This window comes from Rhopilema esculentum, chromosome 11 (assembly GCF_057945365.1).
Source record: "Rhopilema esculentum isolate cy_ngs chromosome 11, ASM5794536v1, whole genome shotgun sequence".
Taxonomy (NCBI): Eukaryota; Metazoa; Cnidaria; class Scyphozoa; order Rhizostomeae; family Rhizostomatidae; genus Rhopilema; species Rhopilema esculentum.
Window position 1 is genome coordinate 3605845 of NC_142825.1, and position 27530 is coordinate 3633374.

The following is a 27530-nucleotide window of genomic DNA, read 5'->3' on the forward strand; positions in this document are numbered from 1 at the left end:
GCAATGTAGGTATAGCCTCGACAGCGCTACATCTATTTAGACACGCTTCGCTTAAGGTAATTGTCAAGTCACTTTTATTTTTAAAGACAAAGAACGACTGGGAAACCAAAGATCTGGCTTTTGTTTTAAAGTATTGTAACACGTGCTGGTGTTGTTCGATCACTGAGAAAGGAGAAGGGCCTACTTGTGTCTACCTCAAATGTGATGGGATCAAAGGGCGTGAAGCTGTATTGCTTAGATTGTAAATGCAAAGAGAAAAGCAAATGTTAGTGTATGCTGCGAGTCGGTCATTGTTATTCGTTTACGCAACAAATTAAACTTTGAAAGCAGAACTTAAACGAAGGATGAGAAATTCAAAGACCGAGTCACACGAGTCCTAATAATAAACGTGGGAATCGAAGTAATACAGAGAAGTAAACTTGGTTATTGGTTGATGAGAATTAACATATGTGGTGAAGCAAATATAAAATGGAATACAAGTCGCGTGCAACACAGTGTGATGATGAAATATATGGGAAGTTGAAGTTGTATTTCGATAGCTTCTCAGAAAATAATGCCTTTCTAGGAGAAGATGAAGCCGAAGATACGCACCGTGCTATGCTGTTGAAGCATGTATCGCTTATTGAAGAATTCGAGCGAGAAAAGGAGGAAATGAAAGCGAAATTCAACAGAGAGAAGGAATCGCTCAAGCGAGCATATGAGAACGAAATCAAGGACTACCGGGCGGAGATTGATAAACTGACCAAAATAATGGATTGTAAGATGAACGATATTGAGGCAAAATGCAAGGAGCAATATAGCACTAGAGAAACATCCCAGCGAGAAATTTTCGAAAGGGAGCGCCAGACTCTTAAACAGTCTGTGCAAGAACAGATGGACCTTATGGCTCGAGTAGAGGAGGAACTGCGAAGAATTTTAATACGCCTAATCAAGGAGTTGAAGAGATACGAACCATCAGCATGTAAAAAATTAGAAAATGATTTATGTGAGAATACTATCAAAGAATCTTGTGCTACTTGGTTAAAAGAGATTTTTGCTGAAAACGGAATACCAAAAATTAAATTGGAAAAGGTTGGCACCTTGTTTACCTCTAGGGGTACCTCTGAGGGTAAGAACAGGGTCAAAAGTAAACAAGATGCAGGGGAAGATGAACTTTACCAAGTGGGAGAGGTTTTTAGGCAGCAGAAAAAAGAATTAACTGAAATATTTATGAAAGAAAAAAAACATCTGGAAGAAGAGATTAAAAATAATTGCTTAGAGTACAAGAAAAAGCTAGATCGAGAATATGAAGAAAGAATTAAGAGTGAAGTTGACGTTTGGCAAGAAACGATAAAAGAATACGAGCGAGAAATTGATATTCTAAGGTATGAAAGAGAACGAATGGACCGGAATTATTGCGTGGAAATCGATCGGCTGAAGCTTGAGACTGAAAAGGAGAAAGTGGAAATTCGTTCCAAGTATATGAAGGAAAGAGAATTGTTAAGAAAATCTTTGTCTGATACTGTTATGAATAAAATGATTCGAGAAACTGGCCTAAACCACGTGGCAAACCAAATCAGTAAATAACACATTATTGCAGGTACCTGTAAGTCAACAATGTCTTGAAGAACTAGAGGTCAGCAACGCCAGAAAAAGATGCTTGAGGGAGCACAAAGTGGTTAATGGTTGTAGCACGTTATTGGCAAACTCCTTCAAAAGAAAGCTTTGGTCTCATTAATTAAATGTTGAATTGTTATACTTTGTTTATTTGTCTTGTTTGTGTTTATTTATGATTTCCCATCGTCCGGGTACATGTTGAATTAACGACTCTGTTTTAAGACGTTGAAAGTGGAAACTTTCTATCCTTAATCGTCCATGGCATGTTTTGTTAACTTGTTCTAAAAGTCCTGAACACACCGACAGAGTCCAGAAAAGTTGTTAACCTTCCTCCAGACAAAAACATCCCAGAAGGCAAACCTTCCTCACAAAACAATAGAAAATGGGCGTGGCTTGGGCGTATCCTTGGAGCTTCTATTGTTTTTCGTGGACCTTCCTCCGGTCAGTGGCTGTGCGACCGTAATGTTTTCCTGACTCTGCACACCGATACAACTATCTTTATCATGTCATAGAAAAACAGAATTGCGTGGGAAAACAAGGTACAATTTTGCTCTGGTATATCTCAAAGGATGCATGAAAGAAAAATGCGATATCTAATCCTAGAAAAAAGAAAAATAAATATTATTGCAGTGATGGGATTACCATTGTTTATTCACGAGCTTTACTTTGTCATATTTATTCAAGCCCCCACTTTATTGAAGTTCACTTTCTGCACCACAGTACCATCAAACCTGTAATCTGTGTTTTGCTCGTTCGATGTTTAAGGATATTGCCGAAGATTCCCTATAGTAAATTATTATGCATGAAATGTAACTATTCATTCATGTCATTTAATGAACGCCTTCGAATGTAAATAAAAATTGAAAATTTTCTTTAGAAATTATTAGAATGTCCGTAGTGGAATTGTAGTTGTAATTGAAACATTATAAAAGAGTGTATACTTCTCGATTTGTTCTCTTTCTCGCTATAAATTTCCCTAGTTCCATGGGTCAGGCACCGTGGAGTTTTGTGAAAAGTGGGGGGTCTAAAAAAATGGGGGGGGCTAAAACCGAAAAAATGTGGCTTGACTGGTGATTAATTGATAAATTTTTTGGCTATTGCCCCCAAGCCCCCCTTCTCCGCGGTGCCTTTAGGTGTGATGGCGAATCAAAGGAAACCCCTTGCAACGGTTAGTTTTCACCCGTGCCTTTATTTAGGCCTTCAATCAGTGTGAGCGTTGATCAGTTTGTCACGTCTTTGCCATTCATATTTTGAACATTATTTTCCACAGGATCTAGGCTTGAAAGATAATTTATCTCCCCGAAATTGTCAAAAACTGTATAATCTATCTATCTAACAGTATAATCGCAAATTTGTGTGCTTGTCAATAATATAAAATTAATAAGATCCAGTATTCCAGAGTCTGATGTGAAGCCTAATACACCAGCTGTTTGCATAGTCAAGTATGTCTATGAATATTAAATGGAAAACTAAGAGAGATCATATGGCAGGTTTGAATGAAGTTAGCGCTTGCATTAAGATTCTTTGTGAGTTATGATCTAACTGCTGTCAAAGATTTATATCACGTTAAACAAACAGCCCAATCTCATTCCGATTGACTGCCGTCTCCAGCCTGTGAGAATGACTGCCGTGAAAAAGAGATCAGAAGTGGCATAGAGGTGTCCTACGTCTTTTTCATTCACTTGTAAGCTGTCTTGAAAGTATATATAATTGGACGAGCCTACCTGTAGGTGACGTTTGATTGAAATCCTGTACGAAAATCACAAGCACGTTTGCACAACTTTTTTATTGTATTCGCTACAGCCCTCTTTCGCCTGAAGCGCTGTAGGGAGCTGGGACCGATGACGTCAAATAGCTTAATTTGCTTTCATACTATTGTTCCCGCTCTTCGTTCTATTCTATTCATAGAGTTACTCCCTGCTCTATCACATTTGCGCTAAGCGCCCTCTTATAAATGACGCCAAAAACCCATTCTTATAAAGTACCGCCAGGCTTAGACAAATTTAGAATTATCTGACGTCAGCGAGAGAGGGGGGCGTCTAAGAATGCGGAGATAAAATAAACAATAAATACCAAACAGGAACAAAGAGACACGGAAATGAATGACCATTCTTAGAAACAACATCAATATCCAAAAATTACGTAAACGTCATATCACATTTTTGCATTGTGTTTTTATGGCAATGGCACTTCCTATGGAAAGCAAAAGCATTTTCCCGTTCACATTTTCTTGTTACTATTGTTTTCGCAGATGCTCGCAGGTTTTCGCAGAATAGAGCCTTTTTGTAAAATCATATCATTGGTTATAAGCATTTTCTCGAATTTTTTGGCGTTTTGCTTTCACTTTACTGTTGCCATAACGATTCGCTTAAAGGGTCTGGGGTCTAGAAAACAACCTGTTTGCTCTGGTTCTACCTCCCTTTATGTCTTTTATGTCAAAATAATAATAATGGTAAAGGATGTAGGAAGCATTTCAAAAGGGGGGATACATGTAGGCAAAGAAGTCTGTAAGCTGCAAAAAGTTACTCTTGTTTCGTAAAAGTGGGGGCAAGTACCCTCTGCCCCCCTCCCCCCCTGGTTCCTAAGTCCAAGACAGTAATACTTCAAAATCACAGTGTTTAATTTTGTTGTGGATAAACGCACTAGATCTCTCAGTCCATCCACAATAGTCTTCTTCATTCAAGTGACGCTTGTGATTCAAGTGTTATTGGATGTCAGTTCTCAAGGGAGCTTCGTCTTCTGTCTTCGGAACAAAGAGCATCGAAGGTACTTGTAAATGCGCAGTAAAACAACGAACACGTGCAAGTATGGGCCTAAGCACTTTTCTTCAAGGATAAGATCGACCGGTATATTGCTAAAGTTGAGGGTTTTATTCAAAATCGACATAAAAATGTTTTGAGTGTGGCAATGAGCTGAATTGAGGAGTGAAAAGGTTGGGCCTAAGCTGGATGATGGCCGTGAAACATGACATGTAAGTTCATATTTTTTCTTTAATTGAAGAAAAGTAGAATGTTTATTTTTAGGTAAATAACTGCAATCTCTATTTCTGTCTTTCTCTTTTAAAGATGAATTATAGTCGTGTGAAAATGAAATATTCATCAAAAAGACAGCCATGGTTATTCAGAACGTTTTACTAAATTATGACGGACAATTCAAATCATTTTCGTCATGAATAATCAACTGGTTCCTAAACTAAATGACAACGTAAAGCTGGTCAGGAACAAAACCTTGCCCCAGTCTTCTGATTAAGCAAAGTTGCAGCCTTTTCCTTGTGTGTGAAGCTTTTCGTGAGATCTGCCCTAGTAAAGATGATTGCAAAAAGTAAATATTTTGAACAGTTTTCTTAAAGATCGTTTTCTAGGTTAAAGTAAATTAACCTAGAAACAGTTAAATTCACGTTTGCTTCTCTATGCTTGCAAAGGTTCAAAAACTCCTTCAGGAAAAAGTGCAAAACTGGGACGATCCCGAGTTGGCAAGCAAGAGGTCTCCAATCAGACTACACCCCCAACTTCACCCCCCAAATAGTTGCTTGCCTAACTGGCGATACAGAGCAAATGATCCTTTCTTTCCTGCTTCCATACCAAGCAATTCACAGTAGCTCCATGTTATTGTGATCTTGGTCTTCAAAGAGATCTGACTTTGTTACTATTGTCGTTTTAAAGAGAATTATCCTACACTGGAGTTGAAATGATTTCGTCATATGATCAAAATTCAAGCTTATTATGATTGAGTTGAATTTCAGACTTACCTGCATTTCATACAGCTTTTGTGGCCTAAAAGCAACGTTCGATGCCAAACACCAGTTGCTACACAAAAAGTTGGAGGAAAGGCCTTCTATCTTTTGATTCTTTCGCAGTTTAGCTTCCACGCACTATTTCTGCAAAGATTTTCTTATCGCCTCAAGCGAAATGCGAAAATGGCAATGCCCGATTTAGCAGCTCAAATAACATTCGCTTAGATAATCCTTATTTTTCCAGCCAATTTTACGAGCTTGAAATCCTGTACATCCACCATATTGTGCTGCATTTCAATTCGAAAACTTTTTACATTCAAATTGGAAAAATAATTTACTGTGAAGGCTTCAGTCATCCATACATACCTTACCGGCAATGAGTAGGCCCATGCCCAAAGTGACAAGCTCAAGGAGGGGGGCGGGGGGATTTGCCGAAAAGTCTGCAAATTTCCTGACGAAGTACCCTACATGGCAAAAATTATTCGTTTTAAAACGCATTTTTCCATGGGGGGTTTCATGCCCACCCCATCCCATAGCAACATACAATATCTCCGACAAAAAGAGAAAACGACCCAGGGAACTTATAATCAGTGTTTATGGATAAAAAAATCATTTTCTAAAAGCTACTCTAAATCACAACACTAAAACGGAATTTTAATTTCATCAATACACGATTCGTCGATTGGAAGCACGTGGGCGCCAGAAAGATTCGATTGAGCAAGGCATTTTACAATGGTAGAATTCTATTTACAAATAGTCACAAAAGAATTCTTACCGAGACGATTGGATTGAGTTAAAAAAATTAACTTTCATAGGCTTATTTCTTATATACAAACGGTCTTATGTGAAATATACAGATATGAAGAAAGTTACGACAACAATAATCAAAACATCGTCACTGGCAACATTTGGCAATTGTCAAGTATTTATTTATGCAAATTACATTCTGGATATTTTCAAACACATCATTAAAATTTTGTATGCATTTTGTCAGCCAAAAACAAACAGAACAAATTTTTGTTGACCCCCTTTTACAGGATTGGAATTTCTACTCTTTGTGTTGCGAGCAATCTGTATAAAAGATTGGTCTTTGCGCCATGTCGCACGTTGCTTTGTGCACAGCAACGCAGACATGAAGCCACTGCGCAGGTGCTCGAACGATTCGGCATGGAAATATCAAAGAATACCGACCCCCGTTCCTGGCGCGAGACAAACAAACGTTCCAAGACTCGATAATGATTTGTTTTGTTTACTAAGAAAAACATAAATACCGAACAATCACCAGTTCATGATTTTGTTTACTTTATTTGATTACTTACGTAAATCCGAAGAAAAGCAAGAATTTTTTACGTGCCATTGATAAGGCATCCGTCTCGCTCCCTATGACGCAATTTTTCTACAACCTTCGTTTCATTCATTTGCTCACGTGTTCCCAGCGTAGGTGTGTTTCGTACTAGTTTGTTTTGGTTTGAAAATATTTTCGTGGCCAACTGATTTCAAAGACATTGTGTCGGATAGATCGATAACAAGCACGATTAAAACTGTTTCTCTCGAAAGTTAGTCGAATCTGCACTATCCAACAAACCATTTTGTTGCAATTTTAGCCATGTCTCTTTGTCTCTTGTCTCTATTTAAAATCGTTTTGGCAGCTCTCTTTCACAGCGTTCGATACAGTAAGGTTTTGCGACCTCCAGTTGTCTTAGAAACGCTGCCTTCCAAAATCGCTACAATGAAGACATGAAGATGTCGAACGGCACGACTCTTCTTTATCTTCATAAGTAAAAGGAAATCGTGAGTTGATAACTTACAGATAACAAACGTGCGATCGGAGGTATTCTCGTCAAGCTCTGCCCTGCTTCGCTACAACCTCAAGCATTAACTTTTTTCTTTCGTCAGCCAGCTTTCTCTTGAAAAACTTTTGCAATGTCATTCTATCGTGTTCCCGAATCATCTTCAACTCTTCCACTTGGCTTCGGGCATCCTCCACGCTTTTGACAAGATCAGCAATGATCGCACCCAGAAAGTCTTTCTCTACTTTCAATTTTCTTTCGTAATCGTCTGCAACTTTTTTCGCAATAAGTTCCTTTTCCAGCTCGACTTTGCGCAGAAGATTCTTCTTTTCCTGTTCAAAAGTTCCCATTAATAGTTTCATTTGTTTATTAATCTGCCTCTCCTCGGACAATTTTGATGTTTTTCCTTTGCTTTCTCTTCTAGGGTCTTTCTCTTCGACTTTGCAAACCTTCTCCTCTTTCCCACAGGTTTCAGTGACAGTTATCTCTCCGTTCTCAAAGTCCAGTTCAAAATCAACAGGCAAAACTCTGTCCAAATCAGTTTCCGAGTCTTCGCTTGTCTTTCGCTTTGGCAAATTTCCGTTCTCATCGCAATCGAGACCTTCCAAAATATCCTCAAAGTCCTTTAGCTCGAGCTCTTTATTCTTGAACTTTTCATACAGATTTTCTACGATTCCTCGAAGTTTCCCTTCGTTATTTTTGTCTGTGAGCACGTCCTTTGGAGTTTCCATCTTGCAGTTGCTTTTGCTCGCCTTCACTGCGCCAATGTTCTGGATTATCAAGTCTGACGGTTTGATGTGTCCTTTCATTTCGCTCATACTTTTCTAAAAACGTTCTTTTCTAATTTCCCTTGTTTTCAATTGTCTCTATTACTTGTGTTGATACAAACAATTTACAGCAGCTATTTTCATATATATACTGTTATATCAACTTATTTGCTAGAATGCTGAATTTGCAATCGTCCAAATTCCGCCACAAGTTGTCAGGTTGCAATCCGATCGATTATTAATGGTTGTCCGGCACAATACTGGCTTTCACCCGTTTAGTGGTTATTGAAAGCCAGTACAAAAGAGCTCAGTATAACTGGGAAACGATTTTATTCCCGGGGGTCACCCGTCAAGTCTCCAGTTATAAATGCTTTTAGCACGATTTGAATACGAGGCAAACCGGATAAAGAGTCCCGCGCCTATTTTCTTACCGACTCGTAAAAACCGGAATGTCAACTTAGAGTAATTTCACAGATTCAAGAATAACTCGGCTTGTTTCCAGTTGTGAGTCATGTCCTTGTAGACTCATTTGGCTGTTAACTGCAATCTCAGCAATCTCCAAAGTTTTGTCACCGCCACCCTTTCAATTGAAAGCTTTGTAACCCTTTAATTTGAGAGACTTAATTTGAGAGACTGTAACCCTTTAATTTGAAGAATTTTGTAGTGTTTTCGTTGAAAATTTTGTATCACATTCATGGAAAATAGCGAGCTTCGGGAGTCGTGCTCTTATTCAAGTTTCAATATTTTGTTGATTTTTTGCTCGAATTTTCAGATTATCCAGTTCTTATTCTTTTTGGGAAGTCTGTTATTAAAAGATAAATGTTTTCCTGGACAAAGCTGTTTTCGCGGATACTTTGAACCTTAATGCTATTCTTTGTTGAAAGATTAAGTGTTGTTTCATTGTCATATTCCTCAACAAGTGAAAAGTTTTATTACTAGTGGTGATGGAGCTCCAGTCTAAGTTTCTTGGCTACCTTCTCCCTTCTAACTAGCCACGCCCACAGCAAGTTTCGTTTTAGAGATATCTGACTGAGGCCCACTTATGGTGTTAAAGATAAAACTTGCAGCCCCTAAATGCCTTGGGCTTGCTGACATTTGTTGATTTATCGTTCTTGAATATTTTGCTGTTGTCGTTTGTGGCAGTAAAGCAAAGCAAATTACTTTTAAATGAGTGCTTAAGATATGAGAGGAGATACCGATATTGGGGATCATTTCCTAGCAACCTATTCTGAGTTTTGGACAAATGATTTGAATCTCCCAGACTAAACCAGACTAACGATTGTTATTTGTACAACTTCCTGACCAGACTTGCAATTTTGCATTACAGACCAATTATGCTAGCAAACGAAAATCAATCTATAATTTGTATGATATTTTTCAGGCATGGATTCTTATCAGAGAAAATATTCAGTGGTGTCACGGTCGGGAACGGAGGGTCCCCTGCTCTGGAACTTACTTCATTGGTCGAAAAGACCCGCAGAAAACTTTTTAAAAAATATACTAGGATCAGCTATTTTCTGTTTCTCGTTCTCGGCAAAATTGGGCTCCTATGCCCCTCGCCAACCTACCAGAAAAAATGCTTTGCATTTCTAGCAAATCTCTTTTATCAAAAACTTTATAGGCATATGCATTCAAGTATACAATAGAATTTTTTAAAACTTATTCGACAGCTTTATCTGACAGTATTCTGTTCAGAATTGCTAATTTTTCTGCCAATTCAACATTCAAGTCTTTAACATCTGTGTCAAGTAAATATGATAATTCATCAATTCTTTCTTTTAATTCTTCATTTTCTGACGTCATTGATATCAATTTTTCGTTCAGGTCCTTGATGGCGCCCTTACAAATCTGCCTCTCTTCCCTCAAAGTCTTCTGAAGCTCCTTCGCAGCTATTGTTTGTACTTCATTAAGTTCTTTAGCGTGAGTGTCCCTCAACGAGCATTTAGTTCTTGACAGCTCTTCAATTAGGGACTTTTCTTTTTCCTTGAATTCTTCTTCGAGCTCTGTTAATCTTTTTGAGTTTTTTTTCTGGCTTTCCATATATTTCATTCGCCAATAATTTCCTCGTTTATCTCCGTTCGTTGTCTTCTCCTCCACCCCACTGTCTTCACTGTTCTCCTCCTCAGAATCACTATCATACCTTCTCCTACGCGTGCTCTTTCTTTTCTTGCATTCGTTGATCAACACCCAGTCTGACATCATCGTTTTTGAAATATTTTGCAATTTAGAACTTTCTTCTCTAAAAGTTTCTCTTTCAAGCAATGCACTTTGCAGTGTTTGGTTTAGGCGTTTAAAAACACTTTCTTCCATTGCTGCTCGCTCGGCTTCAATCAATTTTTGCATCTTCAATTTCTCCTCTAGCAATGCATTTTCAAATAACGCTTTTTGATTATTAAGAGCAAATTTTAAATGCTGGACGAGAATTTGCCAATCAGCTGTTGTTTTGGCCTCTTCAATTGTTTGCCCGCTCTGTCCGGACTCGCTTTGCCCGCATCCGGTACTTCCACCCAAAGATGTGTCATGTGACTGCTTTGGTGTACTTTCATCGATAGGCCAGCTAAGATGTCTGTTTAGTTTTCCCCGCCATCTCTCGTGGAAATCCCCGAGCTGTGAATCTCGCATTTGCAGTTTCATTGTATTAATCTGGCCTTGATGAATTTTATACAGTTTATCAATTTCTAGGTGAAAAGCGTTCTCTAGCTCACCTCTTTGTCTGTTAAAATTCCTCTGTATTTCCTTCTTCGCACAAAAAAATTCTTTAAAGAGTTTGTCCCTTTCATCTGTGAATTTTCTTTCAATATCACGCTGTTTGGATACACTCTTTCCCATTTTCGATTTTATAAGCAAGCTGGTTCTAAATTTTTTCGTCTCTCTCTTCCAGAAACATTCACTGTCAATCCTTCTGAAAGGATGCAAAAGCAACTCTCTGAAAAAGGCAGTGAAAACCGCACTAATTTGCTCTTTGCAAGACTAACTGCTCACATGCTCTCTGATCCTGGATCAGCTGTGTTATTTGGTTCCGATATCCATCCTAAAAGGCCTCTGTCTTCGCTGACAAACAGGTATTCACTAATTCTGGCCGCCTTTTAATTTTTAGCTCCAGTATTTTTTGCATGTGGTGTCTAGCAATTTATTCCCCTGCAGATATCCAGTTTGTTACCATTGAGATGTCCCTGCCATTGAACTACGCTGTGTCATGGGCTTACAATACAGTACCACATCAAATATTAACTTGTGTTTCATTTAGGCCTATTATGAACCTTGTATACGTCAGCGGGGAATAACTACACAACGATCAAGTGATGATTAGGGGCGGGTGGTCGGATAGGATCGTAGCTTGTCACCAGCTGGTGCCCCGTTTCACTTTTACGTTACTCAACTGCTGTCTTTTCGCTTCTTATCTATCGCAATGTTTGTGTTTAGGATTCAACTGAGCAGTCAAGTTTGTTAAATAAACTTTGGTTTCTGCAAATTTTATATCGATCCTCCTTCTTCATAAAAAATCTTTTCCTCCATTTTTCTCTTCAGTAAAGCTCCAGGAAAACCACCTCACAAGCAAATTCTTGCAAATTTTATAATCCAATTGGATGTGCAAAAAAGTTTTAGATTTCAGTGTAGACAAGATTTGATGTATTGGAGAAAGTAAACACTCTGGGGGTGCGCCATTTTTGGAGCTAGGGGGGCCAATGCCTGCTCTTTAGAGTATGCTAGGCCATTCGTCGAAGGAGAACCTTCGTCATGTCGAGCAAAGAAAGATTTTTATTGATATTGAACAAATTACAACAATTATAACCCCGCTCCCGTTTGGAGATGCCAGCCCCATGATTGGGGGAGTTCTTGGCCTCCTTCTAAAAAAAAACGCGAAAACAGGCAAGTTTCTTATGGATCAGCCATCTATATGATTTTTTGTACATTTTGAAAATTTGAATCATAATAAATTCGTAGTTCTTCAAAATATTAAACAAGAGGATCGGTTGGCTTTGTGATATCCAAAACGAGCATTCCTTTAGTCAGAGAAATGTTTTGAACATGCCTTATTGTAGGACATTTGTATCAAACAGTCTCACAACAAGTACCAAAAATTCATTTGTGTTTCCGGACTTGTGACTGTTCCGGACCGTTTCCGGACACCTGTTCGATAATTCACCAAAAGTAGCCGAACTTATCAAAAGTTTGGTCATTGATTTCAAAGTGAATCACACCCTGGCAAAAAATGAATGAACTTTGTCACCAGCATTCTCCTTAAAGTGACAAGTTGAGAAAATTCACACTTCAGTTGATGAAACTTGTACCGGATTTTAACATCTTTTCGACAAATGCTTGCCATATGCAGCTCATATTGTCTGAAAAAAATGTTTCAGTAGATTGATAATTTTCAATAGAATACAAAAACCTGCCGTATCAAGGTGCTGTCTCAAGATAATTTTGTTGCATTTTGGTGAAACATCGCGCCAGATTAACAACAGGTTTGGCGAGCATTTACGTAATGTCAGGAACAAAATCCACCTCAACAACAAACACGACAGTGATCCTGATAGCAACATTTCCAAATATGGCCCCCGAGCCCCCCCCCCCTGCTCCGCGGTGCCTGTGCAAAGAGAAAGTCACTGGAAAACGAATCATTTTTAAACTTGGAACTTTATATCATTCTGGACTTAATAAACAGTTTACGTATTTTCAATAACCCCCCCTCCCTCCCTCTCCTTTTTCTTTGCAGGGCCTCCGACGAAGGGGGAGCCGGGGGGCCAAGGCCCCCTCGCTTTTTTTGCAAAACAATAGAGCTTTTTTTAAAACCTTTTGTTATGATTGTTATATTTTATCTTGGCCCCTCCACTTTCCAACCTGTATCGGAGCCCATGCTTTGTTTTTTCTTTTCTTCATATTAGTGTGCATATATATACATATACATAAATTCTTTATTTGCGTATATATATATTTATTTTTATTAGCTTTTTCCATATATTTCTTTTCCATCCTCTTATATCCGTCTTCCTATTCCATTTGTCGAATTCCATATTCCTTTAACGTTTTTTAGTTCTATCATCGCTTTTCAATTTTACTTGATAACGGGCTATTCTCGAAACGTCGTTAATTATTTTAAACAAATTTTTTTTCTGGCTGTCTCAAGATATTTGGAACAGGGGGGGGGGGGGCTGATGGCAGCTTCCGGATCTTTTTGAGAAGGCTAATTTTTTCCAATTGTTGGGCACTGGATATATGGAATTGCTTTATTTTCTTACAATTTTTTGCCTTCTTACGACTTTTAAACGATTTTGTGTGAAATCAGGCATTTCCACCTTCAAGATTTAACAAATTTATTAGAACGCCGGTTTTAATGTTTAATTAAACTTGTTTCTAATAAGCAACGTAGAAAACTAAAAAGCTTTAATGTATAAAAAGTAACATTTTGGAAATTCTCAGCAGAAAATTTTTTGCTTGAAAGCATTAATTACTCAAAAACTTCTCAAAAATATACACTTTTGTTAAATTCTTTGGTCGAAGTACAAGGATAAATTTCTGGTAATAAATCAAGAAAGGTTATTTTGATCTCTAAAGAATGAAAAAAGTGTGATTTTTCTTAAAACTTCCGAGCCAGAGCTCAAAGCTTCTTAATTTTTTGTTTCCTCTGCCCTAGTGCTTCGCTCCTTAAATAACCTTTTTTATAAAAGATATCAGTTAGTTTACCAAACCGTTCTCTTGATTTTAAAATTAAATCCAGCAAATCACAAATTATGACATCATAGAAAGTAGCTTTATGTTTGTGGTTAAAAAATGACTTACTTCATTGAAATCTCAAATGTGATAATGAAATGATTTCTTTTTTAGGGAGAATTGCTCTCCCTGATTCCTTATATGAGACGTTATGCTTCCAATTCAAATCAATTTTCCTGCCTATTTACTTAGTGCACGCTTCATACATGGTGTAACAATATGAACGCGTGTAAGCTCACGGTCTCTCGATTCCTTTCGACCTAAAAATAATTTGATAAATTACCCACTCTCTATAATTGGCTTGATTATATTCCTCTTCAACATTATTAGTTCTAGAAACAACTTGCGAAAGCATATATGTAGACAGAGACAAAAGCCTTGGTGATGGAATCTTACCTCAGCAAGACTGTAAGGATCGAATTATTTAATAATTGATTTACTTCTTTGTTATGTTTTAATTCATTTTTAATCGAAAACTTTGATTAGTTTATTTAGACTCTGTAACTCAGTCCTGTTTTGTAAATCATTATTGTTTATAATTCCCAGTTTTTTCACGTTATGTATATTATTTTCATAGATGCATTTTTAAAAACAAATCGTATTTAGGTTGGCCTATGTACCAATGTTATATGTATATATGAAAAAATTAATATGGTGAAGGGAATAGAGATATAGCGATGATTCATTTAAGAAGTCTGTAAAACTGTATTTTATATCTAGTAATTAAAGTAGCAAATTGAATTTAAAATCTTAATGACAGCTACAACCAAAAGTTGAATTTCTCTTATCTACCATTTCTGCTTCTAGTGTGAGCGGTAATGTTTGAATATCTGTGCTGCGAGACTCAAAAGTGTATATGCTCCTTCCTCGGTTTACAAAAACCTTAAGCAATAAGTACAGGCACCACGGAGCTGGGGGGCTGAGGGGGCTTTAACCCCCCCCCAACTTTTTGCAAAAAATGGCAAATATTAAGTAATAAACTACCAGTAAAGCCTCTTTTTATATGGTTTTAGCCCCCCCCCCATTTTTTTCAGACCCCCCACTTTCCTCAACTCTCCGCGGTGCCTGAAGTAACCAAAATACGAGCAGCATTTTCAGTGGTACTTGTCAGATAGTTCAAATTGATTATCAAAGTTTACCATTTTTGTTTTATTTACTTTTATCCTGTATGTAGGATGTAAACGTTTCATTTTTCTTTTTAGCCGAACGTTGACTTAAACAGCTGCATATTTGAAGATGTCATTGTGACAGGAGCTCCACGTTGTGCAAAGTTGATCAAAAAACCTTTGGTAATTATAATATGTTGATCTATATCATACTGCATAAAATGTACCAAAGATATTTTGCAATTGTGTTTTATTATTCTTCAGGCTTCAGAAAGAGCTCAACAATAAATATTTGACAACTTCCATCTAACTAAACATCCTACATGATAAAGAAGATTTCTTTAAGACAAATACATTTTGCCGATTTTATCGCTGCGAAATAAAAAAAGTGCATCAATACATAAACATTTGTGCATGGTTTATAAATCTGAAATAGATTTAAAAAATTAATCTGTGTTAAAAGTTGAGTATTTTGGTCTCTCTCAATTCGCCTGTAATCTGGTCAGCCTCTCAATCAATCTCTGCAGCTGCAACTTTTGATTCAACAGCTTCCAATTCTGTTGGGCAGTCCGGTCTTTCTCTTCACTTAGATTTCTCACAGTTGTGCTTAAGCCAGCGTTTTTTATTGACAGCTTTCGAACCATCTTGTCTGAATCATTTGCTTTAGATTCAATTGTCTTTAGCTGCAAGATAAATTGTTTCTCGAACTTAAAAATCAAAACTAGTTGCACTGCTTCTGTAAAACACCTCGTGCAACTTTTGAAAGAGCCCTCTGTTTTCTTCAAGGGCACATTCTGTGCAATTTTGCATTGCTACAATTCTCATATGCATGATATTCAGTGAACATTATTCATCATGATAATATCTGTTAAATTTTTTACTGAGCGTAATCGTTAGAAAATAAACATGATTGAGGAGCCTTGTACTTGTTGTGCATTTCCAAGTTTCCAATTCATTATTGAGCCTGCACCAGTTCATTTTCTCACATAAAAAGTTGTGCCCCATGATACACATAGGTGACAAAAAATCATTCCCCAAAAGTGTAACAACATGTGGAATATCTTTCCCTGTCCGACTGAAAGCAGAATGTTGATATTCTGATAATAAAAAGCTTATAATCATTTGCTGATTTAAGTTAGCTGATTTAAGACAAATACTCTCTATGTTATGCGGATATTTCATGATCATCCACAAGTTCTTTTAGTTATTCCTGATCTTAAATAGTTCGTTCTACTGTCACTCAAAATCACTGCTTTTATAGGTTTACTTACTGACTTTTATGCCTGGTCTTCTTTCATTGTATCATTGACTTAATGAATCTTGAAGTGATGATATTTTTTTACCAAAATTGTTCTTTTGCTCAATCAAAATTTAATCTTAAGCATTTTCTCATAACCGTGAACAGAAACTCCACTATTCTCTTACCTGGTTGTCTAATTTTGATGTATAGTCATCCAGTGCGAATTTTGCCTCACTTAATCGTTTCTGAAGATCTTGCTTTTCGTCTTCAAGCTCCTTGATTTTCAAAGTATCCTGGGATTGGTCATTGCCTTTAACCGGCTCCGGATAGTCGAATTCATTTTCGGTTAGAAAAACATCCATTGGAGCATGCTGCTCTTCCTCGTCCGGAAAATTCCAATCCGGGGAAGACTCGTATAACGGTCCGGATTCGGATGCATTTATCATTTCTTCAACCGGTTGACGGGATGCTTTTCGTTGCTTCTGCTGCTTTTGTTTCGAAGAACTTAGCTGCTGCTCTTGATTGGCTGTTCCATTTTGATCTAAAAAATTACCAATGCTTTAACTTTTGTTATTTATTAAAGCTATGTCAGTGCACCTTGCATCTCCTCAAACATGCAATGTTTGTTTCACTGGAACCCCAGACCCATTTACAATTACATCATGACTCGTCCGGCCCCTAAAGCCATAAATAGCACTATTGGATTCCATATTCTTTCTTTTGCAAAGTTTTATCTCTAATAAAGAAGGAACCAGGGTATTTGATTCTCTCTTTCTGTCGATTAGTATCATTGCCATAAACAAAGTTCTGACCAGCGCCCTTAAATTGCAGATTCTTTTAGCAACACAGCAGACTGACTTGCTGCAGAAGAATCATTCCGTATTTCTAGAAAAATTTTCTATTGACAAAAGCCATGAATTGCTTAATAACGAAGAAACCAAGACATTTTGTACTGATATATGGGCTTGTTAGTGTCGTGCTTTTGTTCTGCCACAAAATAACGTAAAAATATTGACACAGTTAAGATATATTTAAAAAGCAAGTTGCAAGCATTTACTTGGTGATCAAAACCGATATTGATTGATAGTGCTCCATTTGTCTTTATTCTTTAAACATATTCAGCAGAAACTTACATATACATGAATACTTACATATTTGATTATCTGCATACTGACTGCTTTCCAGTGTTGCTATAACTTTGCCAGCGTGGTCCAGTTTGTCTTGCAGCTCTCTCATTTCCTTCTCGTATCGCTGTGTTTTGTCCCCAAGCTCTTTCTTCAGGTCTTCTGTCTGCAAAAATTTTACAATCATTCTAAGACTGTTTTTTTTTTCTTCTACAATCATTCTGAAACAAAGATCTAACTATGGGTGAATTTCTTATCCTAAGTCTATAACCAGAATACAATCATTCGGGAATTTTTTTAATGGGTTTATGACATATAGCAAACAATTAAAAAGATTTAGGCCATATCAGACCATAAAAGACTTTTCGCTACTTTGCAAGAATTTTGAAACAGCATAAGTTTTCTGCGCCTTTTCTTTAAAATGAAGAGAAATAGTGACATCAAAATCTGTATTTTGAAATTCAGTGATCTCAAAACCCTGTATAATCTTATGAAAACCATAAATTGGACACTTCACAATATTCATTCATTAAAGCGTTTTCTGTAGATTGATTTACACTCCCATCTATTCCAATTTCCTTAACTCTAAATTTTTCTCTCTATCCATCTTAGTACTTTATCCGCATTAATAGAAGTTTTTATGTAGGTCCGCAGTAAAAACAGGATAAGACACAAATCCTTTTTAACAGCTATATTAGTCAAAGTTCTAAAAGAGGGTTAAAAGGATCCTATATTCATTGACTGTTAAGTCGAAAGGGGCGTGTTGTAATTGACATTCCTATTAAATTGATGGCACATCATACACTAAATTTCAAATTATTTCTTTTTTTAATAAGCAAATATTCCCCACCTTTCTCTTCTCTCCTTCAAGTTGATCTTCGGCTCTCCTTCCTTTTTGCTTTTCATCATCAAGCTGCTCTTTCGTTTTTTGCAAATTGTTGTTCTCCTGCTCCAGTTTATCATTTAACTTGTCAAGGATTTTCTCCAAATCCGTGATCTGCTTTTGAAGCATGTTATTTTCTCTTGTTGCATCTCTAAGATCACTCTGTGTCATTTGCAGTTTCTGTGCCAGATCTTCCTTCTCTTTTTTAAGCGTTTTAATCTTGTCTTTTAGATTTTGCACGTTATGCTGTGGAGCAACAGGAGTCGGTGATGGTGGTGGCTGCGCAGCCGGTGTTGGAGAAGCAGGTTGCTGAATGGGAATGAAAGTTGGAATTGGAATGTGGATTGTCTGCGTTGGTGTGCTTGGTTGCGGCTGTAGAGGAGGAGCTAGAGGCTGTTGTGGTGGCTGTCAGTGAAAAAGAAAACCGATTTTGATCAATGATGCTATGTGAGTGTCGACTGATTAACTGATTGGTTAGTAAATCTAGAACTTGATTACGTGTTTAAGTGACCTACCGATGGCTGATTGATCGTGATTGGTTGTTCTTTTCTCTCTTTTAACGTGACCATATCATGCTGCATTGCAATCACTCTCTGCTCAAGATTCTTTAGTGATTCTTCAAGGCGTCTTTTGTCATCCGTCAGTGAGTCATAGCGGGACTGAGACTGCAAAGGAACAAAAAGCTCGCCAGATGAACCCATTTTGTCACTCAAATGTCACTGTCTGCCTGATTTTACAACATGCAATACTTTTGCAAATACTAAAAGCTTTTCTTGTCTAATCATATTATAATGCGACGTAGAAAGACAAAAATGTAGCCACAATCTAACTTAATTTGATCTTTATTCTAATTTTTGTCACAAACTAACATCTAACTCTTTCATGAAGTAATCTGGGTTTGACACGTCTCAGTCTGACATCAATTGTCTCAATAAAATCAATTTTCAAGATCATTCATTTATTGTAAAGCTTTAATATTTCAACATACTTTGAGGCAGAATCAATTGTGTATTTAGACTGTTTCAAACTACAACAAAATACGTACTCTTTCCACTGCGATTCGAGCTGCGTTTTCTATATTCTGCTGCTCTCGCAATTCCTGTGAAAAAGAAATCAAATCTCGATTGAGCTAATCTTTCTCTCAATAGCTTTCAGTGGTTAGAAAGCATGGTTTAATTTACTTTAAAATGTTATAGCTAACAGCTACAGCCAAGTTTATCGTGACTTGCAAAGAAGAACCACATGATTATTTGCCACGCGTTTCTGTCACTTCTAAATCTAGAGTAGTCATTGTTGCAGTCAAACAGAAATCAGAAAGGTCTATGGAGTAGAAGACGTTGAAAGGTGACACGAGAGTCTGTGCAATAATCCAATTAAGCATTTTGAAAGGTTGGAATAGATCTTTTCGAACTCTTTTTCAAATGCTGTCTTGAAAGTATGTTAGTATTCCCATTACGAGCCTCTTTGCTGGAATTTTCTGCTAAGAGTTACGTACCCTCTCCTGCTTTTCAAGACCTCTTCGCAGCTCGTCCAGTCTTCGTTTTTCCCCTTCAAACTCATCACTTTTTGCTGATGCTCTCTCCCTCTCATTCTGTTGTGGTTGCTGCACATTTACAGTGACTGGTGGTTGCGGAGAGGGAACTGGCTGTGCAGGAGGAACAGGTGTTGGATCGCGTCTCGTTTCTGGTAACGTGATGGGCATTATTATCGGGTATTCAGGTCGTTGCGGTGGAGGTGGTGGTTGCGGGGCAGCAGCGGGCTCTCTCTGTGATTTTTCTATAATTGTAGTACGCAGATCATCCATTGTCCTTCTTAGGCGGTCGATTTCTCCCTGACTCTCTTGTTTCATTTGCTTTAACAAATTGTTGTTTTCCACTAAAGCAGATATTTTCATTTTAAGACCTTCATTTTCTCTTTTTACTTCGTTAAACAAGCTTGAAATTTTATCCAGCTCAGCCTCCTTTCCATACTCTAGCCTCCTTTTTCTCTCTTCATCTTCAAGACGCCGTGTTGCCTCATCAAATTTCTGTTGCTGTACAGCAAGTGAATCTTGAAGCTGTTTTGTTTTCAATTTTCTTTCGATGTCCTTTTCCATTTCTTCCCGCGTTTTATTCATCTCTTTTTCCAGCTTCTCTCTGCATAAAGTTAAAATTATGAAATTACTTGACATCCATGTGCAACCAAAGTGTTACAACATTAACTTCTAGACTTCTAGCAGCTTTATCAACGCAGTTTAGCTATTGCATATGGTCAATGCGAAATGGACATATGAGCAAGCAAGTGAAAAGAAAATATTTTGTTCTTACCTCTCTAATGTTAACCTCTTTTCCAATTCAGATTTTTCCCTGACAAAATCATCCTTAACTCTTTTTCTTTCATTTTCCATTTTATCTTCCACCAATTCTTTCTCTTTCTTGTATTTTGATTTCAGGTTTTCTTTGTATTCATTCAAAAGTCGATCAAAGTCATCTCGCAGATTTGGTGGCAAGTCTGCCCTTGAATTGAAAGACTGCTGTGTTTGTTGCTCCCGTCTCTGATCTTGCAGTATAATTGTTGGTGAAGGGGCAGCTTCAGGTGATGGAGAAGGCTGCCTTCTTTTCAATCGATCAATCTCTTCTTTGAGTTGTGTAATCTCATTTTTGAGCATCGCATTTAGTGATTGTAAATTTGTCTTCTCCGTTGCAAAGGCTCTCTCCGCTTCTTCTTTTTGCTGTGTGATTCTTCTGTTTTTATCCTCGATATCAGAAACAATTTGAATTTCCCTGCGCAATTTCTCTTCAACATCTTTCCTTTTCTTTTTCTCTCTACTTATTTCATCTTCTTGCTCTTCCACTTTCTTCAGCCATTCCTTATGAACTCGCCGTTTTTCATTTTCAAAATTTTCTTCCATTTCATTTTTTATCTTTTCAAACTTTCTTTCTGCTTCAACGATCTCATTTCTATATCTGATTTCCAGCCTTTCTTTTTCACCTTCGAACCTTCTTTCGATGTCATCTTTCTCGTGTTGTTGTTTTCGTTTCAAATCCTCAATTTCATTTTCCAACTTCTGTCTCCATTGAGCATGTTTTTCTTCAATTGCCATCTTCATATTTAACTCATATTCATTTTTTATTTCTTTCTTCATTTCTTTCATTTCCTTTTCATGTCTATCTTGTTCTTCTCTCAACTTCTCTTGAAATTTGTCTTCTAGCTGACTCAATTTTGTACCATGCTGTTTTTCCATTTCAATTCTTTCTGTTTCGAAATCTCTTGTCATTTTTGAGATTTCCTGAGCAAATGACCGATGAATGTCTGCTTTTTCGTTCTCCAACTCCTGCTCAAGAAATTCTCGCTCCTCTTTCACAACAGATTCCCATTCAGCTTTCTTATTCTTGAATCCCCGAAGAAGCTCTTGCACTTTGTTGACATACTGCGCCTCCATGGCCTCTTTTTCACGCTTAAAGATGAGTAGCAACTCTTCTTTAAGTGCGATTTCAGTGCCGATAATTTTGTTGCCATTGTCGGAAACAGTAAATGGTTCTGGATCGAAGTCAGTCAATATAAACTTTGTGTAAGGTGAAGTTTTGTTGCGATCTGTGTGGCCTCTACTTGAAAGGGTGTCGCTCTCTTCTCTTCCAGCTTTGAATGTTACGCTCTTTGCTTTGTTGCTCATTTCTAGTTTCACTGTTAGGAATAATAGTGTAATTATAAAAACAGGCTGGGTTAATGAGGAAAATATTTGTACGTAATCATCTTGATAATATTCTTCCTAAACACCACAAGCCTTCACTGTTGTTGATAAGCCTCAGATGATGGAAGATAAGCATATCATCAACAGAGGCCTATTCATCATTAAATGTGGCTGGCACCCTGATCCCACAGCTCAAAAACCGGACAGTTTTCGAGTTCTAAACTCTTCAAAACACAAACGCTAACAACAGTCCTGATGAAGAGTCTTAATGCTCAAGGCTTCGTTACCTGTCAACTTTCGCCGAGAGCTCTGATGTATGAAACAATGTCGCAACTCAAACTTCAGGTTGATAATGCAGCATTATTCCTTTGTATTGCTGCTTCCAATTTGTGGGTCTCCTTATTTTTCTTGAAAAGTCATCCTGCCTTACCAAAGTTGTAAATAAATGACGACTTTCAAGAAACTCTCCACGGCGTCCTTTCGCAAAGCGGTTTACCTTGGCAAGTCCCCTATTGTTGTGCATGAATCCTCCCATTAAATTCTTGCCCAGGCCACCTGTAAAGGTCACTTGCCTTGGAGGCGTTAGTTGTAGTATCTCTTTGTTTTACAACGTCCATCTATGACAGTTCATTGTAGTATTTGGGAGTTGTTTTAGTGAATGAGTCACTTTTTATCCAATGTTTTAAAAAATTCCTTGCACAAGGATAAACCTTGCTTTGGCAACAATGACAAAATTGGACTTTGGCTACTCATCAACTGAATGCGATTCAAATTCAGATGAAAAGAAGCTCTCCAATGCTCAGCTTTAAATCTAAACAAGCTATCATAAAAAGTGACAAGTCTGCAGTATCTATGTCCCACGAATTGCTTCGTTAGGACACCGACATTAAGAACACTTTTCTACTTTTCAGGTCAGATGTGTAACAAGCTGGATATCAAATGCGAAGGAGCTGTCTTTTTCTAAGTGAAAAGCTTACCGTTGGCATTCGAGGCAAATGAAACAATCTCGTGAAATGTCTTTGTCCATTGGTTGTGTCCCTGAAAGACATTTAGCAGAGATCATTTCTGACTTTTTGTCTACTGTCGTAGAAACCATTGGAAGAATGAGATGAGGTTATGGATGGCTCTTCACAGATTTAAAAAGTTACAATGAATTCATGTTTTAAAAAATGTGAAGCCAGAAACCATGGTAAACAATGTGAATAAATGGCATTGAATTGCTTTTCAATTTAGGATCTGATAGGCAAAACTTTGAATATACAATGAGCATACAGGACCTAGACAAGACGTTGGTGACAATGTGAGTCTATATCTTCAGTAGGTTTATTCTGGTTCATTAGGTCCTAGTTAATATTTGCGATGAACGAAACATATACAATAACCTTTCCCCATGTTTTATATGCTTTGTGGTTTATATTTTCTTGCCATCTTGGTATTTCACTAAAAATCTGTAAACTTAGGCATATCACATAACATACGCATGCATCCATAAGAACAAATTACAGAGAAGCGGACTGCAGAGTAATGACTTTGTCACACCAAGGCAACAGCAACATACTGTCAACATTTTAAGCCTGCATTTATAATCACATCTAATTTTCTGGGTTGTTCTCAATAATCTTACTTGAATTTCACATTTTCTAGTATGTAAAGCCCAATCTCCAGTGAGAAAAAGTCTTGCGAAATTTCGCTGCGAAATACTTCAACGCGACAAATTCCTTTGAATGCTTTTGTTGACCTCACGACATTGGAATGTAAAGTTTGGAAGCGTGACAAAGGAATACGGAATATGATTGGCTGTTGAAGGATTTCGTAAGCGAAAAGCGAGAAAGTTAAACTCATTTTAACTTTTTTTCGCAGAGAAATTCTTCGCGAGAAATCCCAGCAAAAGATTAATGCGCATGCCTAAGACGTATTTCGCGCGAACTTTTTCGCATTTCGCAGTTTTTTTTCTCACTGGAGATTGGGCTTAAGATCACGTATCAAAAAGAACTCATCCATTATCTGTATTTAAAAATTTCAATCTGTTAAAGTCAAACAACCCAAACGATATGGGAATTTTTTTTGCAGATGAAGGAATGATCTGTGGAAACTTTTGATAGAAAGGCAGCTTTAACCAAATGAAGAATGCAGAAATGCAAGAAATTGGACTAATTGAGAATATTCACCTTGTATAAGAAGCAAGATTAAAATTTCAACCTTTAATGTCACAAGTTGTAGATAACAAAATATATTCAAAATAAATTCCTTTAAAAAAGGGTCATTTGGAAATACTATCACCTTACTCAAAGTGAGAGAAACAACTATGCAATTCTCAGAATTACAATCGGCATCAGCTTAAAAGCAGACATTGTAGATTATAGTCTACCCCTAAAGTATTGCATCTTATCGAAAAGTTCCAATTTTTTTCTGTAAGTGAGGACATTAGCGTAGGAAACAAAGAATCAGGGATGACCAGCAGGAACGGCTGCAGCCCCCAAAAGTAATTGGCCTTTCAAGCCCAATACGAGCAGTCCTGTCTCAATGAAGCAATAATATTCAGGCAAGATCATTACTAAGACCCCACCCCCCTGCTACTCTCCAAAAAATCTTGCATACTCGACGCTAATTTGTGACGCGGGAAAATTTTATGGTTAGAAGGGTGTCTACTCTTCTTTACACGTTGGAGGTTTTCCTGTGTTTTCTCCATTATTCGGCTTTGGTTACTTTCTTTGTTGGAAAAAACTTTCAATAGGAACATTTTTGAAAAAAAGGGAAATCTGAAAAATGGAGCCACTTTTTTAGCTCCTGGAAAAATGGAGGCTGATTTTATCCTCTTTCCTTTAATATTAGATAAAAAATCAACGAATATTTTTACCATTTCAGAAAATTTGAGTCTATAATATTGCCTTATTGAAATGAAGGTCCAAATCAAGGCTTTTTAAGGGCACCTTTCTCAAAAACAGACCATTAAATTTAATAACAGAACGTAGTGCAGGAATGCAAATTGAAAATACTAAAGAAAACATTTTCTAAAATTGTCAACAGAGTAGCAACATTTTTGAGGATTTCCAATATGGTCGATGCTTTAGGCGAGAAGGGCTGTCACCCTTTGGCTATCTCTTTTTACCCACAGATGGGGTCTATAGAAACCAAAAGATGATAATGCAAAGAGATGGCCTGGCTGTTGAAAGTTGAGAAGCCTTCCTCTCCTTTCTACTTTCTATGCATCGATGTTATTGGAAATATACACACAGGCTTTGCAGTACTCTGTTCGTAATTGTTCTCTCAAGTCACTGGGGACATTTGCTAGAAAAAGCAAAGCCTTCAAAAACCAATGTATTCATTCTACACAATAATGGCAGGATAAGCTTGAAACTTTTCTCTCAATCATTGCCTAAGTTGTATAAATTCTACTTGCAGGTCTTCTTGGAAAGTGACGATTCCGTTCAAGAGGGTTTGCCTGATCAAAGCACACATATCTGGTAGGGCCGTGTCTTACAGCATAAGCATCGCTATCGACATCTCAGCTCGACCCAAGAACTATATGATTGTAAAGCATGTAAAAAGAGCCGGTCTTAATCAGATCTTAGCTTTTTGTTTTTCAGTTTAAGAGAATTCAAGTAATCTTTAAAACTGATGCACGTCTACCCCCACTGAACAGAAAACCAGCATCGTAGCATACCATTTCCGATTAACCGTTAATCGCTCACCTCCAAAACTCCTCCATTTGAATGGCTTCATTTTAAACAAAAGCGATCTCCTTTTAAGATCGATTATGTTCTTAATGACTACCCAGTTTGAGCGAGGAGAGAACCTCCCCAGCCAAGCCTCTAGCTTTACAAATCGTCTATTGAATTTCTTTTGTTAAATGTGAGAAGTCTTTGAATTGGTAGTTTGCTCAAGAGAAGTATTTTTTGTAGCTTCGTTATTCAGCCGATTTTTTCGTTGAATTGTGAAATGATGAACTGAGACATTAACCTCTTCGTGTATATTTTTCGTTTATTTTTCCTGCTTTTCCTAACTTGGAAAATTGACAGTTTTCGCAAGCCGGTCACTACATTCCTTTCTTTACACAAAGAGAGCCTTTTGTCTCCGATTGAATAGGCAGTGTTTCAACTAAATGTTGCATTTCTGGCAAAAGTATACAGTGTATCAATTTATGCGTTATACCACAGGATGCAGGAGATTGTGCCCGTTCTGTTGGTTTTTTCGCTGAGACGATCGGACCATTTTTGACAAAGTTATTCCACTTTTTCTCAGTTTTGACCGAGGGGGATTCAGGATTGCACAAAGCAGTTCAGAAAAAACAATAGGCTTGTGATTCCCCGAGTTTGTAAAGATCTCAGTTTTTGGTGATTTACTCCTAAACTAAAATAGCTATGAATTTCTAGTTTAATTCATGAGACGGGCCGTTCGATGCTCGATTTTTTGAGCCATTTCCCGTATTTTTAGGACCAGTTTTAGCCGAGTTATTAAGGATTTTGTCTCGAAAATCGCCAAAAAACGGTTTTTTGGACTTTAAAAATCGAAAACAGCTGATAAAAATCTGCTGATACTTTCTAAAAATCGAGGCAAAAATCACCTAAATTCTGATATATAGCTTTCTCTGTTTGAAGCTCGCGTTTCTTTTTAAAATCGATTTTTCTGAAAAGTGCACTTTTCAAATTTTCTCAAATTTGCATCGCAGCGTCAAGGCCTGTACAAACCCGTAGATGCGGTGGCGGCCGACACTTTTTACTGAAAAACGGTATTTTCTTGGAGTTTTAAAGCGGGGGTAAGCATTTAACGTGCTAAACATGCACTTTAAAGTCGCTTTTGATGCGATTTTACCGTTATTTCTTGGTTTCAAAACATTTTGAAAAAATTTAGTACATGTCACTAGCCGCCCGTAGCCCTTCAGGCTCTAATGGAGAGAAACACATGAAAATCACTCGATTTTCCCATTTTAAGCGTTTGAGTCGATAAACAGCCGTTTACACACTCTCTTCTTGCATGTTGAATCTGTTTAATCTTTTACAAAGGGATTAATTGCAACAAAATCTTTGCAACTTCACTTTTCCTCGATATGAAGGTCTGGGAATCCCCTTCCATTGGCATATTCAGGCTTGCAAACTTTCTATTGTCTTAACGGGTTACCCTTTGGTTTTTGCCTTTCTGAGGCTTTAATATCAATATGATTGAGAGAAATAGAACATAGATGCAGTTATCTATCGACTCAAACGCTTAAAAAGCGAATATCGAGCGATTTTCGTGTGTTTTTCTTGATTAAAGCAGATCGGGCGACGGGCGGCTAGTGATATGTACTAAATTCTCTAAACTGTCACTAGCCGCCCGTCGCCCGATCTGCTTTAATCAAGAAAAACACACGAAAATCGCTCGACATTCGCTTTTTAAGCGTTTGAGTCGATAGATAACTGCATCTATGTTCTATTTCTCTCAATCATATTGATATTAAAGCCCCAGAAAGGCAAAAACTAAAGGGTAACCCGGTAAGACAATAGAAAGTTTGCAAGCCTGAATATGCCAATGGAAGGGGATTCCCAGACCTTCATATCGAGGAAAAGTGAAGTTGCAAAGATTTTGTTGCAATTAATCCCTTTGTAAAAGATTAAACAGATTCAACATGCAAGAAGAGAGTGTGTAAACGGCTGTTTATCGACTCAAACGCTTAAAATGGGAAAATCGAGTGATTTTCATGTGTTTCTCTCCATTAGAGCCTGAAGGGCTACGGGCGGCTAGTGACATGTACTAAATTTTTTCAAAATGTTTTGAAACCAAGAAATAACGGTAAAATCGCATCAAAAGCGACTTTAAAGTGCATGTTTAGCACGTTAAATGCTTACCCCCGCTTTAAAACTCCAAGAAAATACCGTTTTTCAGTAAAAAGTGTCGGCCGCCACCGCATCTACGGGTTTGTACAGGCCTTG

The 27530-nt window shown here is 37.4% G+C and overlaps 2 protein-coding genes across 5 annotated transcripts; one reads left to right on the top strand and one right to left on the bottom strand.

Moving 5' to 3' along the window:
• LOC135693110 (uncharacterized) lies at positions 1–25580 on the top strand. Of its 4 annotated transcripts, XM_089111655.1 has the most exons (7): positions 1–4567; positions 13929–14006; positions 14801–14887; positions 18183–18398; positions 22533–22734; positions 22855–22921; positions 25024–25580. In XM_089111655.1, exon 1 carries the CDS (start codon positions 469–471, stop codon positions 1564–1566), a length of 1098 nt encoding a protein of 365 aa, XP_088967781.1. In that variant the 5' UTR covers positions 1–468; the 3' UTR covers positions 1567–4567; positions 13929–14006; positions 14801–14887; positions 18183–18398; positions 22533–22734; positions 22855–22921; positions 25024–25580. The 4 variants fall into 4 exon arrangements, with proteins under 4 accessions (XP_088967781.1, XP_088967779.1, XP_088967780.1 ...); XM_089111653.1 differs by having other exon boundaries at positions 22533–22921; XM_089111654.1 differs by lacking the exon at positions 22855–22921 and having other exon boundaries at positions 22533–22810.
• LOC135693094 (uncharacterized) lies at positions 15010–22137 on the bottom strand. The gene is made up of 9 exons (XM_065211481.2): positions 21909–22137; positions 20258–21614; positions 19447–20086; positions 18997–19050; positions 18467–18616; positions 17919–18356; positions 17096–17234; positions 16130–16485; positions 15010–15387 (listed from the first exon to the last, which is right to left on the bottom strand). The coding sequence occupies exons 2-9, from the start codon at positions 21601–21603 to the stop codon at positions 15187–15189; spliced, it is 3324 nt and encodes a 1107-aa protein (XP_065067553.2). The 5' UTR covers positions 21604–21614; positions 21909–22137; the 3' UTR covers positions 15010–15186.
• Positions 25581–27530: the final 1950 nt, after the last annotated feature.